Genomic DNA, 10,291 nt, shown 5'->3' with positions numbered 1-10,291 from the left:
GGGGGGGGGGGGGAGAAAGAAAGGGAGAGAGAGAACACGACGGCAATTTGGCGTCCGTCTTGGAATTAAAGACGACCTCGCGAGAGAGCGTAAGAATTTGTATATGCGTGCGAAAGAGAAAGAAAAAACACAGTGTTGTTTATTTGCGCCTCAGGACTGTCTTCTCGAATGCTAATACGAAAAGTAAGTACAAGAACTCGCGAAAAGTGAATACAAAACTACAAAAAAGTGCATAGCGTATGTGTCAACCGATGCAAAAGAAAAATAACAGCAAATGTAAAAGGAATGGAATATATATGTACATAGACAGATAAAAGGAAAAATTAAAGAACTGTTTGAAAGAAGAGAGAAAATAGTTCTATAAAGACGCAAAACAATACAAAACCGCAATTATTCTAACAGATACACTGACATTCAAACGTAAACCTGAAGTGTCCGTTTTTAAAATTAAGAATGGAATCAACCTTCCGAAAGTGAGTTGAAATTTGGTGCCAAAGTTCAACAGCCAGACATCTAAAAGATTTCTTGTCAAGTTACGTGCGACGGATGAGAGAAATTAGATTAAATTAGACCAAATTAAAAAATTAGAAATTATAAAATATCTCGTATTATATAATAATATAAATTTGAATTCATAATACAAAATCGACGATCTGTTAGACCTAAATATAGAGAAAGCAAGATCGAGAGAGAGAGAGAGAGAGAGAGAGACGCATTTCGCGAACGCGCCTCCTGGGAATCCGCGTCCCAGTGCTCGTTGGAATATACGGATTTTCGCGAGAAGCCAATTGCACTCGCTTAAACGCGAAGATCGGCCGCAATCGAGCGTCCCACTTCGCACACGGAAGTAATCCGAAGCGTTCCCGCGATCCGCAAACGTGCGTGCGTGCATGGGTGCGTCTCGCATGCATCCTCCTGCTCGCCGCGACGTTCGCGATAACAATAAAAGCACGATAAAACGTCCGCAACTGGAAGCGTCGAGACTTTTTCCCGGCACCGAGCTCCATTATTCATAAGGATTTTATTCCGGGAATTCGGAAAATGAAGTTTCGTTCTGTACGGACTTTTCTATATGTACGCGCGCGCGCGCGCACACACACACACACACACGTATGTATGTAGCAAAGGCCACGTTAGAGCGAAACGATAGAGAACGGGAATTAGAACGGTAATATTATACAGAAAACGTTCGAGAGTTGTGGTAAACGCGACGTTGAAAAAATTTCCCTCGTGACAAAATGCTCGCGGGCCGCGAGTCGACACGAAAAAGATTATCATCGTTGCCTGGCCTAGGATCGTGTCCCACGGTGTTGGAGAGTGATCACACGACGCCGAAATTTCGGTCACGGAGTTCACGGACGAACAGTGGTTCTTCTAACGGGCACGTGATTTCGATTTTCTTCCCCGCTGGCTGGCATTGAACGCACCCAGCGCGGCCGGCGACGGCGCCAAAGAGCGCGTTTAGTTACGGCCGTATCACCTCGGCGAAATTCAAGTCCGTACCGTCCAGTTACGTCTTATTCACTGTCGACGGGATCGTTGCGTAACGGTCCGTCGCCGGCCGACACGCAGAAGGAAGAGTCGAGAATAAAATGCGTAAAAATGCTTATTATCGCCGGCGAGAAGCGGCGAACGTTCGTCGCGCGAAACTGGAAAGAAAAATTTATTTTTGGGTAACGCGCGCGCGCGGAGACGCGATATACGATAAAAAGAGAAGAACCACACCGTTTGCTCGTCGCATCGAGAGGATACTCGACGACACCGCCACAAGTTACGTATGAGAAAACAAATTCCGACCGTAAGAATTTAATCGTGAGAACTGATCGCGACGACCTCTTCTACCTACGGAAGCTGACTTTTTCACGATGCATATTTTGCGCGCGCAACAAAGTTGCCTCCGAACGGTAAGAAACTTCTCGAAAGTCTCGCCGCTTATCTGACGACCATTAACGATATTCTTCGGCCGCCTTCGTGACAGCTGAAGAATTTCCATCCTGAATTCTTAACGGTCGCCGAAAAGCGTCCCGTGAAATCCCGAATTTTCCCTTGACGGACAATGGCGCGCACGATTATCCTCTACATCTGTAGTCAATAAAAATTTATCAACCTTGCAGCCCATTATGCCTCAAGTGTCAGGCAATTTAGGGTCCGAGCGGCGAACTGCACCTTCCGAAGATACCGAGGAGAGACCCAGACACTGTGGGTACTCATATATCATCAGTGTATTTCGAAATGTCCTAACGGCAGATATATACCTGCGAGCCTTGAAAAGCATTCTGCTAAATACATAGCCTCCCGTCTCCAGGTCCTGCCTCTATTCATCGATCTACCAACTCTGTTTCAAAATTAGTACATTGTGCGTGTGCTCGGCTAAAACACAGAATCATCCGTCTTAATCCTCTGTGCGACCACCCGTAATCGAAATAATTTTTACACGCCACCACCGGCAAAGTTCCTTCCGTTTTAATTAAAATTTCAATTATAATTTCGGCCTTTACTATTATTATTATTATTATTATTTGCGTTTTATTTTCCGCTACTTGCAACAACAAGAAATACAACAACAGTTGCTCCCCTTAATCTTTCTGACGTTCTGTATTAATTAAATCGGATTGAATTAATTACACCGAGATGTGTAAATACACGCGCTGAATTAATTAAACAGACACATTTACGTCTCCTGACGTTGGCTCTGGGCACTGTTTATCTAAGTTGCATCCTATATATATATATATATACATAAATATATACACACATGATACACGCAATAATCGTGCGGCGCACTGGCCTGATGTTTTCGACAACGAGAGTTGATGCGTCTCGCGGCGGCCATTTTTAAAAGGCAACCGCGACGTTAACATCGGACCTCTCTCTCCCGCTTCTTTATCGTGCTCCTTCTCCTCCTCTTCTCGCTTATGTAACGCAAAGTTAGCGATGACACGCGACGACGAACGGAAAGAGAAGGAACCAGCGAAGGATGTGTTTATTATCATTTCTCGGCTCGCTTCTTTCGACCAAGAGGAAAACGCGCTACACTCTCCCGAGTCGGGTTCATCCTATCGATCATTTAATTCAATACGAACGTTTGAAGAATGAAAAAAGGTAGAGACGGACAAATCTCTTAGCGATAAAAATGGTGCAGGCGAGTCATCCGGACATCGAAGATTCTTCCGAACGCGTGGCTGAAGTTAATTATTATCGACTGGTTGAGAAAAAGATCGATTTCTCGGCGATAAAAATGTATCCGAGAATATTTCCGAAATGTCGAGAATTGAATACTGGCTTATACGTCGAGAAATATCATCTGACATACGAGAAGCAAACGCACGCGTCATCTGATCGGAAATATTTTCTATAAATATAATTTATGGCTGATTTTTAAACTGATCAGCAATCGTGTGTCAGGTAATACCGACGCCACGTGCCTCGAGAAAAAATGACACTGTTAGAGGTAGTAGTGACGTCAATGTCCCGTTCAGCCAAGCATAATTAATTAGCGACTATCGGCGCGTCTAAAAATAACCGCGCTGAGAAAAAAACAAGAAAAAGTAAACGTCAGCATCGAGCATTTCTATCGAGATCGCGCGATATTATTATTTATGAGAATAATAGAAGGCAGCTAATGAGATTGCGTTGCATATAATAGCACCGGATAGTGGCGGGGTAGAAGTCCGTGGCGGGAAACGCGCGGGAGGAAGCGGGGAAGACATAAAACTCGGATAACGGATTGAGACGGAGCCTCGGGACGATAGATGGTGAAATTCTGCTGACCAAATTGTGCCCCCTCTCTTTTACGGGACAAACTCACGCGCTCAGAGCGAGCACAGGAGGGGAGGCGAGATTAAAATGCAGATATCCGAAACGTGAAACAAACACGAGAGAATTCGATCTATAATACGCGATACAACGGCGCAACGATGTAAATATTTCCCGGCAATGGAGAGATAAGCATTCGCGCCTTTAACATTTCATTTCTAATTACGATGTTGAGCACACAATACGTATAGATCCCACTGACCTCTTTTACCCTTCGGATTTATGAAGCGGATTTACGAACTGGCGGAAATTTAATTTGGAGTTTATTTTCAAAAATATTTAATTATTTGCAAAAAACGCGCGAGGAAAACAGCGACCGATGAAATTCTGGCCGAGGGGCGGGGAGGGGGGCCTCCGGCTTCGAAAAATTTATGCGCAAATGAAAATCTAAACGGAAACCAGTCGATAGTATTCGTATGCCGGTAATCCCCCCTTCGATTCCGCGTATTTTAACCTTGTCTTTCTTTACTGATACAACACACACACACACACACAGATACATACACACAGGCCTTCGACCTCGCGTTTTCGCGGCGTCATCGAAGAGCCCCCCTCCTTCACCTGCTGTTTCCCGAGAAAAACACGGCCGAAACGGGGGTAAGATTCATCGTTCTTGGACAACGATAAAGTCTCGAGAGAGAAAATCCAGGACGCGCGCGTACGCTCGCGGCCGGTTCGTAAAATAACGAGATTTATTTTATGGACAGAGATGGATCGACCGTAAAACGTCGCCCGGAACGAGCTGCGACGTTTTTCTGCTTCTTGCGACGCGTGGCACAAAGCGGTGCCTGAGGTTGCCGCCGTTTTCCTTAAAACGACGCGATTTTCCCCGGTTTACGACGTAACCGTCCCTACCTTGTATGTCTCCTCTTCCCTCCTTTAACCCTTTATTCGTTGGGTCATTGTGTACTTAATGTTTTCAGGCTTTTTAAGACACTATCGGCTAAGACAGACCTTTTCGTTTTTCTACCTTTCATTTTTTTCAACCCTCAGTATTGTCAGAGGTTGGAAAGGAAAGTTAGTTTCGTCCGACATCTACGGACGATTGTTCGACTGAGTTTTTGTAAAATGACCTGCGATGCCAAACTGTGACATATTTTCTCTTTCTTCTTGCGGACTTTTCCATCCGCATTCCGACCTCTTCAAGGCGATACAACAGCTACAATGCGATTCAAATATCCGTAACAAAGGATCAAATTTACAAACTGACTCGTGAATTCGAGTTTTCCCTTTAATTAAAATCACCGGTGAGCTTCGTCTTCTACCTGGTTCGTTTAACGAGGTGAAACGAAGGACTACTGGTGGCGGCAAGTTCATAAGTAAGCGAGTTTCTCGTTTTACAACGAGAAAAGACAGGATAAATATTCGTTACTTTCTCGCATGTCCACAAATTTTCCACAGTTTCTGGTTTATAACCGGATTTGGTTTGTGGGCCTATCTCCGCACGGGCAGTTGAACATGGTGCTAGATATTATTTTAAAATGCGACACGCTCGACGAGAGATACAAGAATGTGACAAGATAGGCATCAAGATGAGGGACTCTCTGGTTCGTTTCTTCCTGAACGGCGAGGCGTTATCGCCCGACAACGATAACGTTGGCGAGAAAATTGTTTCCCATCGCTGCATCGCCGCGCTCGAGGATTTCCCAGCGGAGCGCCGAACATATCCCGGTAATGTGATTCACAAAGTCTTCGGCGGAAGATCCTCAACTCCGAGAGATGAATCACAGGATCAGCGCGCGAGCGCATTGTTTCGAGCGCGCTATTTCGGGGACTTTGTTTCCGGCGCACGAATTACGCGACGAGTCAACATCAACTGAGAATGTATACGCATACATCGCGAGGGACTCTTGCAGGATACATCACCAAGATTTGTATTTTAAACGAGTGAAATTGCTGTGACGGGAACAACGGATTCTGAACAAAGCAAGACTATATCGAGGTACCTCTATTTAGTCGACTTGAGCAAGATTCTTGTTTGAATCTGGGCGAGAAAGAAATGTTTCAATTGTGAGAATCAAAATTCACTTCTCTGAAGCGAAGATGAAAAAGATTTGGTTCGGAGAACGTGAATTTTGGTTCTCGCAATCGAACATATGTTTGCCCGCTGGCGAAACAAAAATTTTGTTCAAGTCAATCGAACGGATTTCTCAGTGTATCATCTTTCCCACGCGAATCGTCTCAAATCTGTTCCCCCAAACTCGTGGGACTCGTTCCCAAATGGATAACGAAATATTTATACTGAGATACGAAGCGGCACAAATCTTCAAGGCCGAATATCTACGACATAACGAAGTGCCTTTAATACCGCAACAACAGCGAGGCGTAAAGGCAACGGGGTAAACGAGTCTTGGAAATCACACGCGCTGATAAGTCAAGTGATTATTGCGAAAACAGTTGCGCAATTCCAAAGCGAGATGCAGTGAAAAAGAGAGAGAGAGAGCTCGCGATGATAATCGGCGCGTCCGTCGTCGAGCGGAATTCTCGCGCGGCTGGCTGGATCGTCGCAAGCGTGTTTTCCGCCGCAGCGAGAACAAGAACGTCCGTCGACGTCATCGTCAAGGTACAAAGTACGTTTCGTCGCGCGCGCTGCGATGGGCATCCACGTGTGGTTATCGACCGATCGCGCGGGGTCTCTCTCTCTCATCGCGACTCGCTCGAATGAAAGCGCGAATCGCGACGGTCGACCCTGACTTTTCAAGCCGGATCGATCATCTCTCGAGACGACAACGTTCAACACGTGCGGCCGACGAGCTTCGAACCGTTCGACGCTCACTATCGTGAGATAATGCTCGATAATTTCGATCCGTTCAGGTATAGGTGGACGAGGACGAAAAGCCAAGCGATAATACGCGACGAGTGCCTCTACGCGATAACGCATTACGAATAGCTAAATTTAATCGAAGCGACAGACTCTCTCGAACGGTGCGCCGCCTGCGATGCGTCGCGCGTCACAGCTTGCCGCGCAATTCTTCGCCGATCGCGCGTCATCCCGCGATTAACGCATTAATGGAAGGCCGATCGTTTCACCAACACTCGAAATACAAAGGTTCGCGCATTCCGCGATTCCCTATCCTCGTGAGAGTCCAAGCTTTCGGCAATATTTCGGAAAAACCCTCCGTGAAATTTCAGTCGAGCGTCTGTCGCAAGGTAATTCTCTCGAGTTACTCACGAACCAGTTAATCGAGTCGACGTTCCGAAGGATCGCCAAAAATGCGCGTGATTTTGCGGAACGCGCGCACAAAGGCGAGCGAGGGAGCGACGCGATCAAGTTCCGCGCAATGTTCGCTGATTACGCGTCATTTCGCAATAAAACCGGCGTAGTGAGAGCGAGCGAGAGCCGACTCTGTCTCGCGGAAGGAGAGGGAGAGAGACTCACCGTGCGTTCACGAGGAGCGAACGACGACGCCTGCTGTCGTCGCGCTGATCGAAAGTGATCTCGATGGCGGGTTATCACCGCGATCACCGGAATAATCGCACGGAACACTCGCCAACAACGGCCGTCGCTCCACGCTGGAAGGCACTCTCATTCTCTCGCCGAGTTCCCGTACTCACGCACTCGCGCGTCTCGTTGAGGGAGGAACGAGGGGAGCGGCTAATCCCAGAAACGCGCGCTCCTGCTCGTCGAATCCGAGCTCTCTCGGAACTCGCGGACACACTCCGACCAAAAGGAACCGATCGGACGCGATATGCACCAAGAAGCACACTGTGTTTCGCGATTATCTCTCCGCGCGTGCACACTCACACACACACACACTCCGCGCACGAGAGGACGCGCGCGCGCGCGCGACACACTCGCGTGGTGGACCGTCACGGCGCGCGCGACAGATCGACGACGGGGGTATCGATAGAAAGAGACGCGCGCGTGCGACGCTGGGCCGACGCGATGGCGATGCGACCGTACGAGCGAACGTTCTGCACCAGACGATCGTCGACGAGAAACTGGCACCTTCCGGTCGAGACGGAGAGAGGGCGCGGGACGGGAGCGAGATAGAGACGCGCACGGAGAGAGAAAGATACTGCACGTGTATACGCGCGCACGGGGGCGTGTGTAGGTGCCGCGTGCGTCGGTATGCGAGAGGTAGCGCGTGTCGAGAGACCGTCGTCTGAGCGCGCATACGGAGAGTGCGGGACTGAGAGAGAACGAGGAAGAGCGGGAAGAGTGGGAAAGAGGCGGGAAGGGAGGGGGCAGGGGAAAATCCACGACCTAGCGACCAGCGTCACAGGGACGGCCAACTACTACCACACGCTACTCCTCCGCTCTCTGTCTCTTGACGGAACGACCGAGAGAGAAGGACACGTTGCCAGAGCACGAGGAGAGGTGAAAAAGGCGCGCGAGTGAGCGAACGAGGAGGCGAGCGCGCGCACGTGTCGGTATGCGACCGGCGTTTTTCGTGTGCGTGCTTGCGTGCGTGCGCGAAGAGCACAGCCAGCACTGAGAGAGAAGGACGAAGAGAACGCGACGGGAAGATTGAAATGAGAGAAACAGCGAGAGGGAAAAAGAGGGTTAGCGGAGCGAGAGGAAGAAAGACAGGGAACAGATAGAGAAAGCGAGATGGTGTGAGAAAGAGAGAGAGAGAGAGAGACGGAGGAGTGGGAGATTATCAAAATGGCCGCGCGCGCACCTACTCCACGTCCTCCTACTCCTCCGCACCTCCGACCACCTCCACCGCCTCTCTATATTCCTACGCCGCTATTCCTCCACCTCGTTCGAGCCGCGCGGAAACCGCCAGGCGCAATGCCGCCCGATATAATGGTAGTGGACTACCGTGACAGTCTCGCCGATCTCGGTGGTGATGGTGTGGCTCGTGCGCTGGAGATGCAGTGTAATGTATATGAGCGTGGGGTGAGCGAGGAGGGGAAACAGAGAGAGAGAGAGAGAGAGAAACTGTCATCGTCGTCCGCGCGCGCGAACTCGAGAGAGAAAGGGATGAAAGAAAATCTTGGCGATGCTCAATGGGATACCGAGATTCTCTTTGCTCTGGTCGAGCCAGGGAATCAAAATAATACGCTCGCGAACGATAACTGGGGGGGAGGGGGGGCGATAAAAGATTAATTAAAGTAAGACGCGGTTGCGTACAAATGAAATTAAGGCCGGTCGCGTAATCGCGCCGACGAGATAATATCTCGGATATATTTTAACGGATAATGGCGATGTTACACGGGCAACACGCATAAATTCATTAACAATTAATAGTTAATAGAAATGTAAATCAATTTTACCAACGACGCGGCAACTGAAAAAGCTTCATTAGCGATGATCCGCTTCATTCCGCATTCCCGGCAAAGCGCATGCTGGCGTGTAAATAATTAAAAGCGGATAGCTCACTGTTTAGCCGTAACGATTAATCGTCGTTTATGAGTAATAAGCGCGGCGGCAATTTGTTTTCGGAATTACGCGAAACGACAAGATACCCGCGCTGCATTATGCACGGGTGTTTCGCGTGCGCGATTCGTAATTAACGATAATTAACATGTCGCGCTTAATGTAACGCGAACGTGAAATAATTCAACGGCGGCGCGAAAAATCGGTCGCCGACAATTAATCCGTCCTCCCTCCCCCCCCCTCTCTCTCTCTCCCTCTTTCAAGAGGAACTCTAATTGCTGATTTCACCGTGTGCGTGTGTCCGTATTATGCGTATATCTTCACAGATGGAAGAGCTTTTCCAGCTTGAGAACCTGCCGGCGTTACCCACGAGGGGAAGGATGCGCGCGCGCGCGTTTCGCCCGCAAATGACTTCGATTTAAAGTTGCCGGCGATGTAGCAGCAGCCACCCCAACTTCCTTGCCGCCCCCCTCACCCCGGTTCCCCCCTCGGCTAGGAGTGCATAATATCGCGTTAAACTCGCTTTGAAATTCGAGGCGTACCCGCCGCCTCCACCTACGACTAATTCCCGGACAAAGCGCTTTACACGAAAACAGAGCCGGTGCCGCCGCCGCGCGCACGGCGCTGCGTCTGTCGGTTTCGGCGCGGTTGACTGCGAAAACCGTCTTGCATGTAATGCAACAGGATCGATACGCGCGCGGCCTCGCGCAGCGAGTGCAAAAATAATGCCGTTGTGTAGCCGGGCGTCGAGGATCGGACATTGAAACGAGCGCGCGTGAAAAGCTCGTCGCCGGTGTCCTAAAAAGAGATTAAAAAGAGAGAGAGAGAGAGAGAGTGACGCCTATCGAAGCGGGACTTTTCGTATACATTTAAAAAGCTGAAAATCGAATGTAAAACGGGAGGCCGGAGGAAACTTAGCGCGTTTCCAGCTCGGTTTTCGCGCGTATAACAATACGTGCGAAAAAACCGATATATCGCCGAGCTTTTTCGCGATGTCCCACTTTACGCTCAACTTTTGACATGGCGAATAAACTTCCGATTAAATTCGTGCGCGCGTGGAAACGAGTTCTCCAGTCGGTCAAACCCTCGGACCGATCGCAGGTCGCATGAGTGTGAGAGCGCTGACAGTCCCTCCCTCCCCCCCCCCCC

The 10,291-nt window shown here is 49.1% G+C and overlaps 2 protein-coding genes across 4 annotated transcripts in view; one reads left to right on the top strand and one right to left on the bottom strand.

Moving 5' to 3' along the window:
* LOC106751209 (AF4/FMR2 family member 4-like) overlaps window positions 1–10,291 on the bottom strand; it is a 262,250-nt gene that overhangs the window by 170,918 nt on the left and 81,041 nt on the right. The window contains exon 1 of one of the 3 annotated variants that reach the window (XM_014632045.1): window positions 7,196–7,945. The exons of the other annotated variants lie outside the window; for them this stretch is intronic. The gene's annotated coding sequence lies outside the window, so the exon portion shown is untranslated. Of the gene's footprint in view, window positions 1–7,195; window positions 7,946–10,291 lie in introns of those variants that run through there. 3 annotated transcript variants of the gene reach the window in all.
* On the top strand, window positions 8,363–9,784 carry LOC106751210. Its single transcript, XM_014632047.1, has 2 exons — window positions 8,363–8,662; window positions 9,469–9,784. The coding sequence occupies exons 1-2, from the start codon at window positions 8,426–8,428 to the stop codon at window positions 9,562–9,564; spliced, it is 333 nt and encodes a 110-aa protein (XP_014487533.1). The 5' UTR covers window positions 8,363–8,425; the 3' UTR covers window positions 9,565–9,784.

Source organism: Dinoponera quadriceps, unplaced genomic scaffold, assembly GCF_001313825.1.
Source record: "Dinoponera quadriceps isolate SergipeBrazil2010 unplaced genomic scaffold, ASM131382v1 scaffold8544, whole genome shotgun sequence".
Lineage (NCBI taxonomy): Eukaryota > Metazoa > Arthropoda > Insecta > Hymenoptera > Formicidae > Dinoponera > Dinoponera quadriceps.
This window is presented reverse-complemented; position numbering and strand designations above follow the sequence as displayed.

What these genes read in the sequence shown, in the direction of transcription:
- LOC106751210 (XM_014632047.1), top strand. Translation starts at nt 8,426, where the DNA reads ATGGCCGCGCGCGCACCTACTCCACGTCCTCCTACTCCTCCGCACCTC. An exon ending in GTAATGTATATGAGCGTGGG is followed by an intron (nt 8,663 to 9,468) that starts GTGAGCGAGGAG and finishes ATATCTTCACAG; the next exon opens with ATGGAAGAGCTTTTCCAGCT.